Raw genomic sequence first — 21677 nt, forward strand, 5'->3', positions numbered from 1 at the left:
GCCAAATCTACAGAGTTGGTTACCAAGAAGACCGTGAGGGGTCCTGATTGGCCGAGTTACAGTTTTGACTTAAAGACCTGAAAATGGTTGTCTAGCAATGATCAACAACTAATGTGACAGAGCTTGAAGGATTTTGAAAAGAATAATGGGAAAATGTTGCACAGTCCAGGTTTGGAATGCTCTTAGAGACTTACCCAGAAAGACTCAGCTGTAATTGCTCCCAAAGGTGCTTCTACAAAGTATTGACTCAGGGGTGTGAATACTTTTTGTAAATTAGATTTCTGTATTTCATTTTCAATAAATTTGCAAACATTCCTAAAAACATGTCTTCACTTTGTCATTATGGGGTATTGTGTGTAGATGGGTGAGTAAAAATATATATTTAATATGTTTTGAATGCAGGTTGTAACACAAAGTGTAATAAGTCAAGGGGTATGAATACTTCCTGAAAGCTCTGTAGGCCAGCAAGACGTCTGTGTGTCGTAATGCACTGTATTGCGTACTTCTGTGTGGTACTTTGTACCCTTGTCTACAGCACAGTGTCTATGTGCTGCTGTGCAGATACAGGTCCACATATTTTTGTCTGTTTTCAATTCATTTCCTTCACGTTTGACTAAGGCAAACAGAAAGCCGGAAGACTGGGACAAAGGGGATCACTAAGAAACCAGAGCACAAATCGAAGAATAGAATTTAACAGTGCTTTCCTATTGGGTGTGTCGTGTGTAAACCACATTACCACAGTGTGTATTTGGGAAACAATAGCCATTGTCTCTCAAAGGCACTCCTGAGGAATTAAAGGAAGCAACCCACTTTTTCAGTGTAGCTACAAGCTTTCACTGTATCAGTAAATACAACAGAACCCAGTCAGTTTAAATATACATAACTTTACAGTTATAAAGGCAAAATGGAGTTGAGGGGCATGACTAGGCTTGGTTGTTATGTCAACAGCAGACAGTGGGTGGCTGGTTAGTCAGTGGGACTGTGTGGGTTAAAGGGATCTGGCTGGGGAGGAGTGTGTGTGTCTGTGTTTGACCGATTTGCCTCAGACCTTGTTTTTACCCCATCCTGCGCTCCCCTTTCAACCTCCTCACCCCCCGGTATCACCAGACAAGAGCCTCTTGGCACCCTGGTGACTCATGCCCCACAAAACAGAAAATCTGCCCCCACAACACCCCCTTCCCTTACCCCCCCCCCCCCCCTCTCCCTTACCCTCTCTATTCCCACCAACTAAAGCACAAGGAAGGGATGAGTCACATCAATAAAGGGGCCTGCCATGCAAAACCCGCCCAAGCTGTCAGCGTTCCCTTTAAAGCTCTTTATTAGCAGAATAACCTCTTGGAGGAGTGGATACTAGTGTTAAAAGTTTCTGCAATTGTAATTAAGCCCTCGTTTTGCCGATGATGGCACTCTGGGCCCTTAAACTGCCATACGATGAGCATCAGCCTCTATGGCTTTGTAATGGGAAACACATTGGTTTTCCAGTATGCGGTCTATTACGGTATGGGGTGGAAATGCATGGCACCATGGCCCCGCCCCTATGGAGTTTTTCGCCTGTGGTTGGTTAAATAGTTTTGGCCTAAGCTGCTGCTTAGCACATGTAGATGTCAGATAGCGTTATTGGATTACGGGCTGATGACCCATACTGAGCTTCGTCTCCTCTCGCTGCCTGGTCACATGACCCGTCTGGATTCGCACACTGCTAGAAACGGGGCAGGAAACTCACACACTTTTGCTGCTGTCCGGAGATGTGCGTCTGCCGGTCTTAGCTTGACACCTTTTCCTTAACATTATTTTCAACTAGAGGCATAGTGTAGCCTACAGGAAAAGGTAAGGCTATATTTTTCATAAGATACTGTAATATCTCAGTGGCATACCCTATTTCTCTCACTCATTTTATTCTCCTCTCTGTGGGTGCTTGCACTTGATGGCAAATCGCTTTGACTTGCCACGGGTGAGAGACTTTTATAACAGAGACTACTGGCCTTGCCTGTTTGCTTGCTGTCTTCAGCAGCTGAACACTGGCACCTGGTTTTCTCACTGTGGACAAAAGTTTCCACCCTCCTCCCTCAGGAAGAATGTGAATGTCAGGAGCTGGCGATTTGTTTAACTGGCTCTTCCCAGGGTGCAAAGGGAAGGAAGCCTATGCTTGAATGTCTCTATGGGGTCGTTCCACTTCAAAAGGCACAAGAAAGACATTTTCGACACCCACCATCTCCGATTGTTCTGAAATCGTTTCTGTAGTTTGGGAACAATTAGCATTCCTGAAACATTATTTTGTTGAAATATTTGATCTCTGAAATTAAGTTGAACTTTTTTTTTTTTTACATACCCAAAAGTAACTGCTATTCATGTGTAATTACATGATTCTGACATGCCAAAACTTGGTATCTTTGGAAAGAAGACATCTGGGAGATAATAATAATAAGAAGAAGAAGATAGAAGTTACGTAGTTCAGAATACACAAGACCATTTTTTTTTTTTTTTTTTTTAAGTTATCTTTCATTGACAAGTTATAAGTGAATTAATGATGCCCAGACCTGGAAACGCATCAGATGGCTTCCACAACATGCGAACGATATCAGAAAAATGGAATTGATAGACCTAACAACTAGAAATGGGCAGATGTTTTAGTAAGTTGTGTCAGGTGTGGTTACGGGACGTTTCCAAGTGTCCCTAAACCTCTCCAAAGTGGCATATGTCTGTAAATTAGAAAATTCCAGTGATATTACATATTTGCAATCCCTAAATGTGATTTGTTCAGTATAAAAACAATTTTTTTATCAGCCTCACTCAAACATTGGTGTTATAGAGTATCCAGGGTACATTCAAGTGTCCTTTCAACCTCCAAAGTTTCCGAATGTGGTAATTTCTGCACAGTGGATGTGCCTAAAAGTTATTGTTAACTATAAAACTACATTCCTTGTGGTGGTGTCGGGACATTCAGGGGTTATCCAAGTGTTTTCTCAACCTCTTCAAAGTGCCTGAACGTTTAGCCCAGGCATATCCAATGTATTGGTCCCACATACAAATGAACTGTTTACAAAACAATATTAAAGCAACAGATATACATAAAGATATATAAACATTTCTTATCATACACAAACTTGTTTACACACGTCCTTCACTAAAAGGGGTGCAAAAATAGAAATAAACTGAACTATTTACCGATGGTGTTCGTTTTACATCCCAGGTGTAGATGATTAGATTTCACTTTCACTGTAGCTTGTGCATTTCGTGATTAGTCTTTGAAGCAGTCCCTCTCTGCCAGGAAACACACAGCGAACTGGCATTTCGGACAGGAGATCTGGCATTTAACCCCCTCACCTGTGTTTTGTGCAATGCTTGCAGTTGTTCCTTTTGGCATGTGTGTTGGATAGTGGCACTCACCTTGAGTGGGGGGGAATTGTAATGGTTGTGAGGTTGCTTTGAGCCCCCAATTCAACCATTTCCAAAACCAGCTGCTCTCGGCGAAAGCAAAAAGGTTGGCCTTCCATCTGCTGGTGGAGAATGAAAACATTTACTGCAGCATTGTTCACAAAGTAGTAAAAAAAAGTATTCTACCACTTCCTGGTCTTGTGGAGGCTACTACCAGGTCGACACCCCCCATGCTGCCATTGTCCCCATTCCTGTGAAGGACTACATTCTTCCTTTTTCACCCTCCTTGAGACATGGTTGTTGAATGCCTTATGCTGTATGGTGAGCATGGTTACTTCCCTAGTGTCCTTCCATTTCACAAAAAGCAGCTTGTTAGTCCTGATCCAATGTATGGTCCCCCTCTCCGCTGTCTTTGTCATGACCTTTACCTTGGTCTTGGGGAAACAGATTTTCTTAGGGGCTTGTGGCACCATTTGTCCTATTGTCTTTTTCAACAGGTCTATCAAAAGTGGATGCAGAACCATCCGATGGGATGACTGACATAGCAGTGGGGGGTGAAGACCTTGACCGGCGGGGGCACTTGCTGGGGAGGGGTGGCTCCCAAATGTCATCATCCAAATCCTCTGCATCCTCTAAAGGGATATATTGTTGTAAGACACACGGAATTACAGTTGACTAAATTTACAAAACGACATTACTGTAAAGTAAAAACACCAAGTCTAAACTTTATCTGTACAGTGACTCACATAGGTGTGAAGCACACACTCCCAATCGAAACAGTAACACAATGTAGTAAAGAATGGGCATGAGAGTTTAGTGGCCTCAAGTTACAAGGATGAAACAGAACAGCAAACAGTGAACTAATATGAAACATAGAAAATAACTACTTTGGAATTATATAACATTGAAATGACTTGTTACATAGGCCTATGTAAACCAAATCCAAAGCACAAATAGCAGACAAGTTGTTAAAAACGATATACATACAGGAAATTCATGAAAATAATTTACTTACAGGTCTAAAAGTGGTTCCAATCCTTCTAGAAAGCAATCTTCGTCGGCTGAGGCGGAACACTCATTGTCCAAATTGCTCCCCTCATCCAAGTCCGACCAGTATTTTATTCAAAGGTTCTATGTCGGTATGTTTATTCATAGCTGCTGCCTTTTTAGCTTCCTGTTCGATATTCTTTAACTTTTTCTCCCCCATAAGAAGCCATCTTTTATGCTAAAGCGATGAAATTAAAGCGATGAAATCTGTTTACGATGTAATGTAGCGTGCTCGGTGCATCTCATCTCTGAGCCAGGTAGCAATAGTTTGCATTACGCATTAAAGGTTCTAGGCGTTGTTTTGTCCCACCCAGATCAACTGTATATCCCTGGAAAGCTTATCCCATTGGCTACAATAAATAGGCCATAGTAGCGAAGTAATTACAATTTAGCAAAATAACACTGGAGTGATAGATATGCAGATGATGATGTGCAAGTAGAAATACTGGTGTGGAAAAGAGCAGAAAAGTAAATAAAAACAATATGGGGATGAGGTAGGTAGATTGAATGGGCTATTTACAGATGGGCTATGTACAGCTGCAGCGATCGGTTAGCTGCTCCGATAGCTGATGTTTAAAGTTAGTGAGGGAAATATAAGTCTCAATTTTTGCAATTCATTCCAGTCATTGGCAGCAGAGAACTGGAAGGAAAGGCAGCCAAAGTAGGTGTTGGCTTTGGGGATGACCAGTGAGAGACACCTGCTGGAGTGCGTGCTACGGGTGGGTGTTGTTATCGTGACCAGTGAGTTGAGATGAGGCGGAGCTTTACCTAGCAAAGACTTATAGATGACCTGGAGCCAGTGGGTCTGGCGACGAATATGTAGCGAGGGCCAGCCGACAAGAGCATACAGGTCGCAGTGGTGGGGCTTTGGTGACAAAACGGATGGCACTGTGATAGACTGCATCCAATTTGCTGAGTAGAGTGTTGGAGGCTATTTTGTAAATGACAGTGCCGCAGTCGAGGATCGGTAGGATAGTCAGTTTTACGAGGGTATGTTTGGCGGCGTGAGTGAAGGAGGCTTTGTTGCGAAATAGGAAGCCGATTCTAGATTTAATTTTGGATTGGAGATGTTTAATATGAGTCTGGAAGGAGAGTTTACAGTCTAGCCAGACACCTAGGTATTTGTAGTTGTCCACATATTCTAGGTCAGAACTGTCCAGAGTAGTGATGCGGGCGGGCGGATGCGGGCAGCGAACGGTTGAAAAGCATGCATTTAGTTTTACTAGCGTTTAAGAACAGATGGAGGCCACGGAAGGAGTGTTGTATGGCATTGAAGCTCATTTGGAGGTTTGTTAACACAGTGCCCAAAGGAGGGCCAGATGTATACAGAATGGTGACGTCTGCGTAGAGGTAGATCAGGGAATCACCCGCAGCAAGAGCGACATCGTTGATATGTACTGAGAAAAGAGTAGGCCCGAGAATTGAACCCTGTGGTACCCCCATAGAGACTGCCAGAGGTCCGGACAGCAGGCCCTCCGATTTGACACACTGAACTCTGTCTGGGATGTAGTTGGTGAACCAGGTGAGGCAGTCATTTGATAAACCAAGGCTGTTGAGTCTGCCGATAAGAATGCGGTGATTGACAGAGTCGAAAGCCTTGGCCAGGTCGATGAAGACTCGGTGGATATTCGATGTTGCCATTTAAGTCATACATCATCAAATAACATTGGCAATAGGCTAGATGTGTTCCTACCAATGTAAGGATTAATGTAATTCCCCCTCCCCATGTAGCTATAGCTCAAATACAGACCAAATCGAAGCTTACCTTGTAAGATGTTTGCTGAAAACATTGTGTAAAATAAACATTTTGACTCTCGGGGCTGGTGATCAATAACGATAGGTCACAGGCAGACAAATAAGACATCCTCATGATCTGTGGAGTCCCGGCTTTCGGTGTGTATCGACATATTCCCCGTTTATTTCGTTATTGCGTCACAACGCTAACTGTAATGTAGGTAGCAGCCATCTTGAAATGAGGTCATCGGCTCAGCCTGCCCTTATACATTTGTATGCCCATATGGTAGAAAGTAACACCAAAGATTTTAAGTCACAGATCAATATCCAAGATACTCAGCTTCCCGCAAACACCCTGCTTTTGCAGATAGAGGCTACCATTCTCATACCAGACTGAATTGAATGAGAAAAATCGAATAAGGTCCCCAAATATGATTGCACCCAATTTGACCTTTTCTAATTTATAGAATTCAGATAATATTCAAGAAATATAGTATACAACATTCAATTTGGACCAAACTTCTTCCTACCAATGAGTAAGACATGAGTAATCCAATAACATGGTCAAAAGCCACCCACATACTCCCCACACCCTATGCCAATCCCACCCCAACAACCAGTATACAGTATCAGTTCTCTGTCTGACAAGTAGTAGGAATATGCAGTTTGGAGTATTGCTTCTTCATACTATGCAGTGTTCCCCTGTTCAGAGTCATTTGTCATTATTTACCATAAATTTAGTCCGAAAGTACCAGATGCCGCTGTTATTGCTGTTCTCTCCTAGATCAAATTACATTTCAACAAAATGTTTCAGGAAAGCCATTCTTTTCTGTTTCTAACCACTGAAATGATTGTGGGTGATCTTGGCTTGGCATGCTGAAATTACATGGAATGAATATGGCTCAAGACATGATTGGACACGATTAGGCTATAACTATTAAGCTTAGGAGCTCTTCCTCAGTTTTATAACTGCAAAGCATTTTCACTCAACAGATATTTCAGACTTTCCAAAGCATTAGGCTTTGCATCTGTTTCAAACAAGTGTTTACGTGCATGTTAGTGCATCGCTTCACTTTAAACCAATTAATTGTCAATTGAGTGTTTGTGTTATGAACTACACTTGGTCATTAGCCTAACATGGTAATTGAGTGTCTTGTTAAAAAGGTGTTACCAGACACTTACCGTGAATCAGCATTTAGTGCCAGTGTTCATTACATTGGTGCTGCGACTCCTGTCATTTAGAGACTGATGTCTTGCTGTGGTTTCTGTGGTAGATTTGAAAGGGGTAGTGCAACTAACTGATAATCATTTGATAGATGAACTGACAAGAGCTTGTGTACAACCAGAATTGTGCCTTTTTTGAATAGATACCCCAGTTTTGACATTCCTTTGAACTAATTCCAAGAGTGTTACTGTCAGAAATGCATACAGCCAAAGCAGTTGTTTTCCCTTGCTCCTAAATTGATCCAAGGGTGGTGGCTGCATTCCTGCCCCGTGTTCTTGTGTGGACATGCGAGTTCCTAAAGAATCTGAAGACTAATGGACTACAGGTCAGTGGTTTGGCCCCCGATGCAGCCTTTATGCCTGGGCCTTGTCCCAGACCTATAAAGAATGAACGCATGAACTTGTTCATAAATGCAGCTAACCTCCAAGGTCCTGTGTGTGGTATGTTTTTCCAAAGATGGCCCGTTCTTCACACGTTTAGATTTTGACACCTGTGAGGTGGACTAGGAAATGGGATCCTGTCGTGTTGTGACCCACCCTCCCTTCAACGGTTCTTGTTGTTGTAGGAAATGGTGCTGTTGCATGTGTAGCTGGTGAGAAATCTCTTACAACACTCAGCTGTTGTAATCCGTAAATCAGCTGTGATTATCATGAATAGCATAGTTGCTAAATCATCGCCGCTGCTAAATCATAGCTGCCCCCCCTCCAAAAAAGTGGGAGAATCTGAAATTCCAAAAATGTCATGGCATGAGGCCCCTATTTTGTTAAAATGTTTGAGTCACTGAGATAGCATAAGGCATAAGCCATAGCAAAATGTGTATAATCGCCGGAAACCAGCTTTAAAACAACCAAATGTCTCCAGCAAAGAGGAGAGCCTCTAAAACTGCACCATTGGCCACAACCCCCCCCCCCCCCCCCTTAACTTTGCAAACTGCTATGGTCCTTTACCTCGAAGACCAGTCACTAAAGTAGCCTGATCCTGTCCCTTTTTGCCCCCACCCCCTCACACACCCACACACACTCATGTCGACAGTCCCACTATCACCTGCACCTATTAATGTACACGGTGAACTATGAACTCTGTATCTGCTTTGTAAACTTTCAAACCAGGGAAGGGTGCATTTACAGCAGTGGTGGAAAAAGTACCCAATTGTCGTACTACTAAAAGTAAAGATACCTTAATATAAAATGACACAAGTAAAAGTGAGTCACCCAGTAAAATCCTACTTGAGTAAAAGTCTAAAAGTATTTGGTTTTAAATGTACTTAAGTATCAAAAGTAAATGTTATTGCTAAAATATACTTAAGTATCAAAAGTATAATTCATTTCAAATTCCTTATAATAAGCAAACCAGACGGCACCATTTTCTTGTTTATTTATTTATTTATTTACGGATAGCTAGGGGCATGCTCCAACATTCAGACATCATTTCCAAACGAAGCATGTGTTTGGTGAGTCCGCCAGATCAGAGGCAGTTGGGATGACCAGGGATGTTCTATTGATAAGTGTGTGAATTAGACCATTTTCCTGTCCTGCTAAGCATTCAAAATGTATCGAGTACTTTTGGGTGTCAGGGAAAATGTATGGAGTTTTGTGTACGTTCAAGTTTTGATCACGCGGACTGGAATATGTTTAGATCAGCCTCAGAGGACAATATTGACCTATACGCTGACTCGGTGAGTGCGTTTTATAAATAAGTGCATTGGAGACGTCGTACTCACTGTGACCATTTATAACCTACCCTAACCAGAAACCGCGGATGGATGGTGGCATTCGCGTAAAACTGAAAGCACGATCCACCGCATTTAACCATAGAAAGAGGTTTGGAGATATGGCTGTATATAAACAGTGTAGTTATTCACTCCGCAAGGCAATCAAACAAGCGGAATGCCGGTACAGGGACAAGGTGGAGTCGCAATTCAACGGCTCATACATGAGACGTATGTGGCAGGGTCTACAGGAAATCACGGACTACAAAAGTAGAACATTTAAACTTGTTAACCCTCGCAAGGCTGCTGGCCCAGACGGCATCCCTAGCCGCGTCCTCAGAGCATGCGCAGACCAGCTGGCTAGTGTGTTTACAGACATATTTAATCGCTCCCTATCCCAGTCTGTTGTCCCCACATGCTTCAAGATGGCTACCATTGTTCCTGTAACCAAGAAGGCAATAGATAACTGAACTAAATGACTACCGCCCCGTAGCACTCACTTCTGTCATCATGAAGTGCTTTGAGAGGCTAGTCAAGGATCATATCACCGCCACCCTAGATCCACGTCAGTTTGCATACTGCCCCAACAGGTCCACAGATGACGCAATCGCCATCACACTGCACACTGCCCTAACCCATCTGGACAAAAAGAATACCTATGTAAGAATGCTGTTCATTGACTACAGCTCAGCATTCAACACCATAGTACCCATCAAGCTGGAGGCCCTGGGTCTCAACCCCTCCCTGTGCAACTGGGTCCTTGACTTTCTGACGGGCCACCCCCAGGTGGTGAAGGTAGGAAACAACATCTCCACTTCGCTGACCCTAAACACTGGGGCCCCACAAGGGTGTGTGCTCAGCCCTCTCCTGTACTCCCTCTTCACCCACGACTGCGTGGCCATGCACGCCTCCAACTCAATCATCACGTTTGCAGACGACACAACAGTAGTGGGTTTGATTACCAACAACGACGAGACAGCCTACAGGGAGGAGGTGAGGGCTCTCGGAGTGTGGTGTCAGGAAAACAACCTCTCACTCAACGTCAATAAAACAAAGGAGATGATCGTGGACTTCAGGAAACAGCAGAGGGAGCACCCCCCCTATCCACACCTCAGGAGGCTGAAGAAATTTGGCCTGTCACCCAAAACCCTGACAAACTTTTACAGATGCACAATTAAGAGCATCCTGTCGGGCTGTATCACAGCCTGGTACGGCAACTGCACCGCCCTCAACCGCAAGGCTCTCCAGAGGGTGGTGCGGCCTGCACAACGCATCACCGGGGGCAAACTACCTGCCCTCCATGACACCTACAGCCCCCGATGTCACAGGAAGGCCAAAAAGATCATCAAGAACAACAACCAGCCGAGCCACTGCCTGTTCACACCGCTATCATCCAGAAGGCGAGGTCAGTACAGGTGCATCAAAGCTGGGACCGAGAGATTGAATAACAGCTTCTATCTCAAGGCCATCGGACTGTTAAATAGCCATCACTAACTCAGTGAGGCTGCTGCCTACACTGAGACCCAATCACTGGACACTTTAAAACTTCTTATGGCTGCAAGGGGCAGTATTGAGTAGCCAGTTAAATCGTGCCCATTTCAAACGGCCTCGTACTCAATTCTTGCTCGTACAATATGCATATTATTATTACTATTGGATAGAAAACACTCTCTAGTTTCTAAAACCGTTTGAATTATTTCTCTGAGTGAAACAGAACTCATTCTGCAGCACTTTTCCTGACCAGGAAGTGGAACGTCTGAAATCGATGCTCTGTTCTTCTTCATGCCTATACATGGGCACAAGACCTATTAGTATACATACACGTCATACACCTTCCTCTGGGTGTCAAGAAGGCTGTGAGAGAAGAAATGAGGTGATTATCTCGATCTGGGATGGAATAAATCCTCTTGGAATGACGTGTACCCCAGTTCCGGTACTCTGAAGAACGCGATTTGGACAGTGGGGTTGCCTTTTGTTTTGCTGACGTTATAGGCGACTATTATTTCCGGCTTTGATTTTATTTGATACATGTCACCATATCATCGTAAAGTATGTTTTTTCAATATAGTTTCATCAGATTATTGAATTTTTTTCGGGAGTTTTGCCGTGTTCCGTTCTCTTCCGTTTGTTTACATGGAGAGATCCGTGCAACCCGGCTAGCGCGCTTGCTAAATGGAGAGAGAAAGTTGCCATTCTGAATCCAAACAACGACTCATCTGGACAAAGGACACCTTGTTCAACATTCTGATGAAAGATCAGCAAAAGTAAGACCCAATTTATGATGTTATTTCATATATCTGTCGTAGTCGCCGGCGCCAAAGTGTTTCTGGCTATTGTGCTAAGCTAATATAACGCAACATTTTGTTTTCGCTGTAAAACACTTAATAAATCGGAAATATTGTCTGGCATCACAAGATGCCTGTCTTTCATTTGCTGTACACTATGTATTTTTCAGAAATGTTTTATGATGAGTAATTAGGTATTTGACGTTGGTGTCTGTAAATATTATGGCTGCTTTCGGTGCAATTTCTGAATGTAGCTGCAATGTAAACTATGATTTATACCTGAAATATGCACATTTTTCGAAAAAAACATATGCTATACAATAAATATGTTATCAGACTGTCATCTGATGAGGTTGTTTCTTGGTTAGTGGCTATTTATATCTTTATTTGGCCGAATTTGTGATAGCTACTGATGGAGTCAAAAACTGATGGAGTAATAAAAGTGGAGTCTTTTGCTAACGTGGTTAGCTAATAGATTTACATATTGTGTCTTCCCTGTAAAACATTTTAAAAATCGGACATGTTGGCTGGATTCACGAGATGTGTACCTTTCATATGCTGTATTGGACTTGTTAATGTGTGAAAGTTAAATATTAAAAAAAAATATCTTTTGAATTTCGCGCCCTGCACTTGAAGTGGCTGTTGTCATAAGTGTACCGACGTCGGGCTTGCACGCCAAACAGGTTAATAAATGGATCACTAGTCACTTTAAACAATGCCACTTTAAATAATGCCACTTTAATAATGTTTACATATCTTACATTACTCATATCACATGTATATACTGTATTTTATACCATCTACTGCACCTTGCCTATGCCGCTTGGCCATCGCTTATCCATATACTTATATGTACATTTTCTCATTCACCCCTTTAGATTTGTGTGTATTAGGTAGTTGTTGGGGAATTGTTAGATTACTTGTTAGATATTACTACACTGTTGGAACTAGAAGCACAAGCATTTCGCTACACTCGCATTAACCTCTGCTAACCATGTGTTTGTGACCAATAACATTTGATTTGAACTGTATTTTCAATTACTCTGATTTTAAAGCCTATTTAGAGCACAGGCTATTGAGTTCTCAACTCCATGTTGTTTCCCTATGTGAATCATCTGACCTGTTGGATTTGTTACAGGCCAAAAAGATAAGGCGACCGTAGATAAACGTTAGGATGGGATGTCATCGTAAAAGATCAATGGGAAAGTCTCTTCCCTCGGAGTTAAGGGTCTTTAATCCACTGGGCTGTAGTAGTCTCTACCCCCATGTGGCATACGGGCTCCATAAGTGGATGGACTCTTTAAAAAAATTCAATAATAATAATGTTTTATTGAATGTTTAAAACGTACAATATACTTGCAGTGAAGCAACTCAACAACTACATCACATTAGTCATCTAACAGACGCCCATCCAGAGCGACACACAGAAGCAACCAGGATCAACGCCCTGCTCAATGGCATGTCGATAGATCTCCCACAAGGTCAAAAAGGTGGACTCTTATTAATGCTGAGATTTGCAAGTGATGGGCAAGGCTGCATGCTAGTGGTCTGTAACTCGGGGGGGAAAAAAAGAAAACATTATAATGATCATGGATTGAAGTTTCTATGTGAGGGGAAATCTGCCCTTTGAACCCACTTAAAACCAGTGCCCCCTCTTCACCCGACACCCCCAAGACCGAGGGTTTTGGAGAGTTGCCTAGCTTATGATGAATACAATGCTGCCATTTAATTGTGCTTTTATGAAAGAGGATATGACTCCCAGTCAGGAAGTGACATACTTGGCCATTGTTGAGACAGAGGTTCCTCTCAAGGCCCATAACCTCTCCCCTGGGGCAAGGACATGTCAGAGCTCACTCATGCTGTCAAACACTGGATGTGGACTTTGTTTACATGGCATGGTAGTGCCATATTTACACATCCAATTTGGACAAGCCAAAATGATGGAGTGTTTGACTGGTGTTGTTTAGAATAAAAAATAAATAGGAATACTATCTTCTTTTGCAATGCATATAAATGCCATGTTTTGGGGTTTTATCTCTTCTGACACATTGACTGTTGTCACTCAACAAAACCACAAAACAAAGATGTGGGTTGCACAGGCATTACTTCTACTTCATTGAAATAGATGAGGTCTGTTCTATTTTGAATTTTTCTTCTTTAATCAGCCTAACATCTGTTATTTTACAGGGACATTACTAGTGTCTCTCAGACACTGGCTTGTTGAGAGAGCTTCTCTGTGCCTTCAGCTTTGCATGTTCCCACATGCTCTCCAGCCATGGTGCAACTTATTTTTTTTAAATACCATAAGGTAAAGGGTAATAAAAAATAAAAAAAATGTTTTGCATGTCTTTAGGTGAGTTCACTGTTCCCTAATAGGGGTGATATCTTCAGTATGACTCACAACTTTGATTTTCTTCTCCTTGTTCGGTTGAAATAACAAAGTCGGCTTCCAAACAAAGCAGGCTCTTTGTTTTCGATCTGCACGATCAAGCTTTAGTGTGTTATTCAAAACTCCTTTTATAGGTAGTGAGAGAGTAATACAGAGTGGACTCTGGGATGACTTTGTGAGTTACGTCAGTGTATTCAGAGGCCCGAAATCAACATTGAAACCTCAAGGGAAATGTTGCCTTCATTAGGAGATTTATAAGCCTATGTTTGGGATTGATATTGGATGAGTTAGAAATCAATGGCGGCATGAGTTTTCGATGCCCCAGAGATTATCTACTCAACTCAGGTCAGGGAGAATCCCAGGGTAGTGAGGTATGAAGCGAGATGAATTAGCAGGCTAACTTGGGTCGAAGCAACTCCTGATTTTTATCTGGTGCTCAAACAAAGGAGACTCCATAATACAGTGCTCTAACTGGCCCAGCACCAAGAGGTGCAGTGTTCACCAACCTTTTCAGAGTCAAGATCCCTTTCACAGTCAAAAAGCAAGCGGAGATCTACCGCTCCGATTTAAAAAATAAAAATAAATCATGACTTAAAAAATGTAACATTAACCTAATAAAAACAGTTCTCTAGGAATGAGGCTTGTGCAGTAGGACTAATACATTATCACAGCATATTGGCTCTATGCCTGGCCTGGGCTGCCAATATTATTATTCTCAGGCAATAGTATATTTCAAAATTGAGCTTTGATAACAAAATAGATAAGTTGGTGTAGTGCTCGTGAGGCATAGCTGAGCATAAATTGAAATAATACTTTATTTTACTAGACTGATGGGACCTGCATCTGATATTCATGGTGCTTTCAAGACAAGTGTGAACTTTGAATTCGAGTTGTACCTCATCCACAAATTCACATTGTTCCTTTGACCAGATAAAGTGAAATATTCCTTGATATTAAAATGGACATGACGAGCTGCTAATAGTAGTAATAAAAATACAGGGCTATCAATACACTTGGCTACTCATTAATTGCAGCTGCAGCACCAGTGGAAGTAGGGAGAAGCGTGTTTTTATGTTTTGCAATAGTGTTGAATTAAAAACAGTGTTGACAGTCGAATAAAAACTCACTCATAAACACCACAGATATTTGCTGTATTCTTTGATAGTCTCTCTCTGGTCATGGTTATACAATCTCACGTAGGCTAGTACCAAACTTTGTTGTGGCCGGGGTCGTGCAAGCTAATGGCACGGTGATTGGAGCTATGCACAGTAAGCGCACTCGATTTAGCCACAAATCTCCCGGTCGGCCAGGTAGGCAGAGTTTGTATCGCAATCGACCGGTTGGTGACCGCTGAAGTAGAGCTTTCTTTATGATCAAGAAAATCCAATTTTGTTTCCGAATATTCCATCAAAAGTTGGAGCAAGTTTGTAAACTCATAAAGCCAAATAACCCCAGGGATTCCGCTTGTCCTTAAATCAAATTGATTTCGCTTTTATTATGCTACAGTGCCTTCATAAAGTATTCATACCCCTTGACTAATTTCACATTTTGTTATAGCATGAAATCAAAATGTATCCATTTTTCCCCACACATCTACACACAATACTTCATAATGACAAAGTGAGAACATGTTTTTAGAATATTTAGCAAATTTGTTAAACATTTGAAATATTAGAAATATGTAAATTAAATGAGTATTCACACCAGAGTCAATACTTTGTTGAAGCATCTTTGGCGGTGGTTACAGCTTTGAGTCGTTTTGGGTATGTGTGGATCAGCTTTGCACATCTGGATTTAGGAATTTTCTCCCATTCTTCCTTGCAGATTTTCTCAAGCTCTGTTAAGTTAGATGGGGAGCGGCAGTGAACAGCAAGTCTTTCCACAGATTTTCAATGGGATTCAAGTCTTAGATTTGGCTGGGCCACTCAAGGACTTTCATATTCTTGTTCTGAAACCATTCCAGCCTTGCTTTGGCTGTATGCTTGGGGTCATTGTCCTGTTGGAACCTAAATCTTCACCCCAGTCTAAGGTCGTTTGCACTCTGAAGCAGGTTCTCGTCAAGGATGTGCCTGTATTTGGCTCCATTCATTGTTCCCTCTATCAATACCAGTCTCCTTGTCCCTGCTGCTGAAAAGCATCATCATAGCATCATGCTGCCACCATCATGCTTCACAGTAGGGATGGCGTTAGATGGGTGATGAGCTGTGCCTGGTTTTCTCCAGACATAGTGCTTTGCATTTAGGCCAAAGAGTAACATTTTTGTCTCAGACCACATAATATTTTTGCCTTATGCTTTGAGTCCTTCACGTGCCTTTTTCCAAACTCCAGGCCTGCCGTCATGTGAAAACAACATGTTTTCACTTTTTCATTATGGGGTATTGTGTGTAGATTGGTGAGAGAGAGAATCTATATAATTCATTCTGAATTCAGGCTGTAACACAACAATATGTGAAATAAGTCAAGGGGGTGTGAATACTTTTCTGAAGGCACTGTAGGTCACTGAATGGCTGGTTGTAGTGAATGTCTCTCCCGTAGCTAGAGCCTGGCAGCAAATCCTACACAAGGTCAGCTAATAGTTTTCATCCAGCAGATTTCACAGTATGGGTTTGTTCGGCTGATGTCTTCAAGCTGTTCCAGTGGAGGTATTGTGGTCCTCATTGTTCCAACAACAGTTTGATAGGTGGAGGAGGGTGAGGTCAAGGTGAAGTTAGACACACACATGCTTGCTTACACACACACACACACACACACACACACACACACACACAGATTTGTTGTGTAATATTTCCCAGACTTATTTTTGAGTGAAGGGGGGGGGGGGGTGGTCTAATTTCTTGGTCCACTATTTGGCTCTGCAGGTGGTTGGTGTATATTGGGAGATTTATGAACCCCTGTCACCCTTACAGAAATGGTCCCCCCAAGACAGCTAATTTACTCTAGTAGTGCAGGGATTTGCCAGGGACCTCGCGGTATGATATTATCACGATACCTAGGTGACGATACGATATGTATTGCGATTCTCATGATACTCATTATTCTATACTGTATACGTATTGTGATTCGATGTTCCAAATATGTTGCTGCAGAGGGACAAGAGAGCCATGAGAAAACAAGTGTTGATCAGTCTTGGAAATAAAAGTTCTGAGGAAAAAAAGGGCTCCCTATATTTAAAAAGAAGATGGAGAATGAGCTATGAAGGAAAAATACTGCAGTTTTGGTGCGGGTACAGCAAACTAGTGCAAAAATTATATTGTGATATTGTCAATACGGTATATTGTCAAATAATATCCCAATATGTAACTCTCGATTTTCCAATTTTCTACAGTCTGACACCCACCTCTCCTGTTCTCCCCCTTCCAACCACTACCTTCTCCCTTCTGCGACCCCGCTCCCTTTCTCTTCTCCTCTCTCATCCCACCTACTTTCTTCTGACTCCCCCTTCCCCTCTTGCACAACCCTACCCCCACACTTTCTTCCCCCCTCTTTCTTCTCTCCTGTAGAGTCCTTGCCTCTCTACTCTCCCCCTCTCTCTATTACCCCCCCCCCCCCCCCCCCCCCCTTCTGACTAAGCGCTATTGAATGTGCAATCCCAGATGTGCTAAATTACCCCTTGCCCCTTTACTGTAGGGATCCCAGAGCGTCACGTTAACCCTCGATCCCTGCCCCCACTTATATAAACATACCTCCACATACCCATTACTTTCTCTACAGCTCCTGGGGTGTTTTTGTGCTTTGTGTATAGTGTTCTGGGCATGCCGATGGTTCACTTGGTTGTGTGGATTTTTACTGGTGTGTTTTTATTTGCGTCCGTAATTGTGGAACGTCTCTTAAGCCAAGTGGCTTTTGCTGTTTTTGTAAGCCTGTGCAGTGCTTGCCGTAGTAAACATGGAATGATTTGTAGCGTTTGGATGCCATTCAAGTCCAGATTAAGCAAGGATATCTGCCTCCAGTTAACTGAATGTTGAGAAACTGTAGATCGAGAATTTCTGTTGGACGGCTGTTTTCCCACTCTTTTTCTGATTCTCTCTCTCTCTCTCTCTCTCTCCCTTTTCCTCTATGTGAGGGGATTAAATATCCTTGAGAGGTTATGTGAGAGTCTCAGTGCGGCAGTCTGCTGTGGGGCCTGTATTGTCTTTGAGCTGAGTTGGCTGACTTCACTCTCACCGGGGGTTCATTAGCTGGGGTTGGGCTAGGCAGGGTTGGGCTCTTGTTTATCCAGGCAGTTACATCCAGTTCCCATTGCACCCAGCAGAGACTGTATATATCCTAATGGCCCAGTCCTGGTGATTTTTGTTAAGTGTTTGGAAGTCTCACATAGCCTTTTTCGCTTGTTGCAATACAAAACGTTGTCTCTCTTGATTTGTTCCAACAGAGAGATGATTTTAATGACGTGGTCCATCGTCCTTCGAGGGGAGACCAACTGCAAAACCATCAACGTCTGAACAACTCCTGTGACTCCTTTTGATCTGGTGGTGTCCAGTGGAGAGGAGGCTCCTCAAACCCCCGGATATTGAGTGAAGCGAGAGGACTTAAAAAGGAGGCACGACAAAATGGATGCCGTAGACACCATCCAGAATTCTGCCTTGGAGACCAAGGCTGAGCGCATCGCCCGCTACAAAGCCGAGAGGAGGAGAGAGCTGGCGGAGCGTTACGGAAACGCTGAGGAAGTCGGCTCTAAATACACCAGGAGGGACAGGAAAGCTGGTGAGACTTCTGAGAAAGAGAAGCCGGAGGACAAAAGCTCCGAGCAGACGTTATCTAGCCGGGCCTCCAGGAGTAGGATGGAAGACCGCGACGAGTCTGTTGACAGCGAGTCCTCCCAGGAGACCGTGGGGGATGAGGAGGCCCAACTGGATACACCTTGCCCGTCAAAGCCTGCTGCCACCAAGAGGCTTAACTCTAATCACAGGTGAGTCCGGTCAACTCCCCTTGTCCACTCCTAGCTCTTTTGCAGCCTCCACCCGCCTGGTTTCAATTGACAGTTGTTCTGCCAGAGGGTTGGACGTTGCTATCGGGGCCTTTAGTCTCCAGACAGGGTGCCCCAATCTAAGGGGGAAGCTGCCATTGTCAGTGGTTCATCACCATACACCCCTCCTTATAAGAGATCAGGATAAGTTAGTCATGCTGCTATCATATCACTCCTTTTTGGAGGGAACCATTCTGGAATGTCCAGAGATGGACAAATTCAGTTAGTTGGGAAATGGCACATATGCCAAATGCTTTTGCTGAGACATGTTTTGCTGCATGTTATGACATCTTAGATTCTTGTTATGGTTCAATTTACAGCTATTCATCGGAATGGGAGTGTTTTAGCCTTTTCGAGAATAAACAACATGGAAATGCTGCATAGGGAGTGGAGATTTGGGAACAAAACTCATTCGCTGCCAACAATGTCCTCGACGTCTGCACATGGATGAAGCAAAACATGTCCTTTCCTCCATTTGGGATCTTTTCCCTTAATCATCCCAAATATTCTGCCTAGTGCGCATAAGCCTGTTGGCTCCTGACAAGCAGCTTGAGGGGATGAGTGTAGCAGAGGAGGGGGAGATGGACCGACTGAAAAGAGGAGAGAATGAGTGAGAGTACGGGGTTGAATTTGAACGAGTTGGAACATGCACCGTAGTTTGTGCCAAAGCTTCCAGCCCCCTCCTTGTTGAACTAGATAAGTCTGACTGACTGCTCGTCAGATCTTATCGTCTCCTTACTACATGTTGATTAGGAAAGGCATGCACTCATTGTATTATGTTGCAATGCCCTCCCGGAAGACCTGTGGCATTTTACATGTTTCTTCACATGCAGTCAAAGTGTAGTTATGCGGAGATAATATTCAGCTTGAGGGTGTTGTCGCGCTTGCGTGTCGCTTAAAAGTCTTAGCGCACATTCTGACGTAATCTCCTAGTCTCTGTGGCCCATGCTGTTGAATCAAATCAAATTTGATTTGTCACATGCCTCAAATGCAACAGTGAAATGCTTACTTACAAGCCTTTAACCAACAATACAGTTTTAAGAAAATACCCCCCCCCCAATATAAGTAAGAGCTAAGAATAACAAATAATTAAAGAGCAGCAGTAAAATAATAATAGCGGGGCTATATACAGGGTGTACAGGTACAGAGTCAATGTGCAGGGGCACCGGTGTCGAGGTAATTGAGGTAATATGTACATGTAGGTAGAGTTAAAGTCACTATGCATAGATATAGATAAAATAATAATAGTATCAGCAGCGTAGAAGAGAGGGTGCAATGCAAATAGTCTGGGTTGCCATTTGATTAGCTGTTCAGGAGTCTTATGGCTTGGGGGTAGAAGCTGTTTAGAAGCCTCTTGGACCTAGACGCTCCGGTACTGCTTGCCGTGCGGTAGCAGATAAGTCGATGACTAGGGTGGCTGGAGTCTTTGACAATTTTTAGGGCCTTCCTCTGACACCGCCTGGTATAGAGGTCCTGGATGGCAGGAAGCTTGGCCCCAGTGATATACTGGTCCGTACGTACTTCCTTTTATTTATTTTATTTTACCGTTATTTTACCAGGTAAGTTAACTGAGAACACATTCTCATTTACAGCAACGACCTGAGGAATAGTTACAGGGGAGAGGGGGATGAATGAACCAATTATAAGCTGGGGATGATTAAGTGACCGTGATAGTATGAGGGACAGCTTGGGAATTTAGCCAGGACACCGGGGTTAACACCCCTACTCTTACGATCAGTGCCATGGGATCTTTAGTGACCACAGAGAGTCAGGACACCCGTTTAACGTCCCATTCGAAAGACGGCACCCTACACAGGGCAATCACTGCCCTGGGGCGTTGGAATATTTTTTTAAAGAGTGCCTCCTACTTGCCCTCCAACACCACTTCCAGCAGCATCTGGTCTCCCATCTAGGGACCGACCAGGACTAACCCTGCTTAGCTTCAGAAGCGCTACCCTCTAGTGCCTTGCGGTCGGAAGCTGAGCAGTTGCCATACCAGGCAGTGATGCAACCAATCAGGATGCTCTAATGGTGCAGCTGTAAAACCTTTCGAGGATCTGAGGACCCATGCTAAATCTTTTCTGTCTCCTGAGGGCAAATAGGTTTTGTCGTGCCCTCTTCACGACTGTCTTGGTGTGCTTGGACCATGTTAGTTTGTTGGTGATGTGGAACTTGAAGCTCTCAACCTGCTCCACTACAGCCCCGTCGACGAGAATAGGGGCGTGCTCGGTCCTCCTTTTCCTGTAGTCCTAGATCATCTCCTTTGTCTTGATCAGGTTGAGGGAGAGGTTTTTGTCCTTGCCCCACATGGTCAGGTCTCTGATGACCTCCCTATAGGCTGTCTCATCGTTGTTGGTGATCAGGCCTACCACTGTTGTGTCATCGGCAAACTTGATTATGGTGTTGGAGTCGTGCCTGGCCGTGCAGTCATGAGTGAACAGGGAGTACAGGAGGGGACTGAGCATGCACTCCTGAGGGGTGCTTGTGTTGAGGATCAGCATGGCGGATGTGTTGTTCCCTACCCTTACCACCTGGGGATGGCCCGTCAGGAAGTCAAGGATCCTGTAGCTTAGTTGATGAGCTTTGAGGGCACTATGGTGTTGAATGCTGAGCTGTAGTCAATGAATAGTGTTCTCACATAGGTGTTCCTTTTGTCCAGGTGTGAAAGGGCAGTGTGGAGTGCAATAGAGATTGCATCATCTGTGGATCTGTTAGTGCGGTATGCAAATTGAAGTGGGTCTAGGGTTTCTGGGATAATGGTGTTGATGTGAGCCATGACCAGCCTTTCAAAGCATTTCATGGCTACAGACGTGAGTGCTACGGGTCGGTAGTCATTTAGGCAGGTTACCTTAGTCCCTGTGCCCAAGAACACTAAGGTGGTCTGCTTGAAACATGTTGGTATTACAGACTCAGACAGGGAGAGGTTGAAAATGTCAGTGAAGACACTT

The 21677-nt window shown here is 43.5% G+C and overlaps 1 protein-coding gene across 1 annotated transcript in view; it reads left to right on the plus strand.

Annotated features, from left to right (window-relative positions):
- The window catches only part of svild (supervillin d), a 109939-nt gene that overhangs the window by 13438 nt on the left and 74824 nt on the right, over positions 1-21677 (plus strand). The window contains exon 2 of the mRNA XM_038991550.1: positions 18136-18672. Coding sequence (XP_038847478.1) covers positions 18314-18672 — 359 coding nt within the window. The 5' untranslated portion in view covers positions 18136-18313. The remainder of the gene's footprint in view (positions 1-18135; positions 18673-21677) is intronic.

Source organism: Salvelinus namaycush, chromosome 4, assembly GCF_016432855.1.
Source record: "Salvelinus namaycush isolate Seneca chromosome 4, SaNama_1.0, whole genome shotgun sequence".
NCBI lineage: Eukaryota > Metazoa > Chordata > Actinopteri > Salmoniformes > Salmonidae > Salvelinus > Salvelinus namaycush.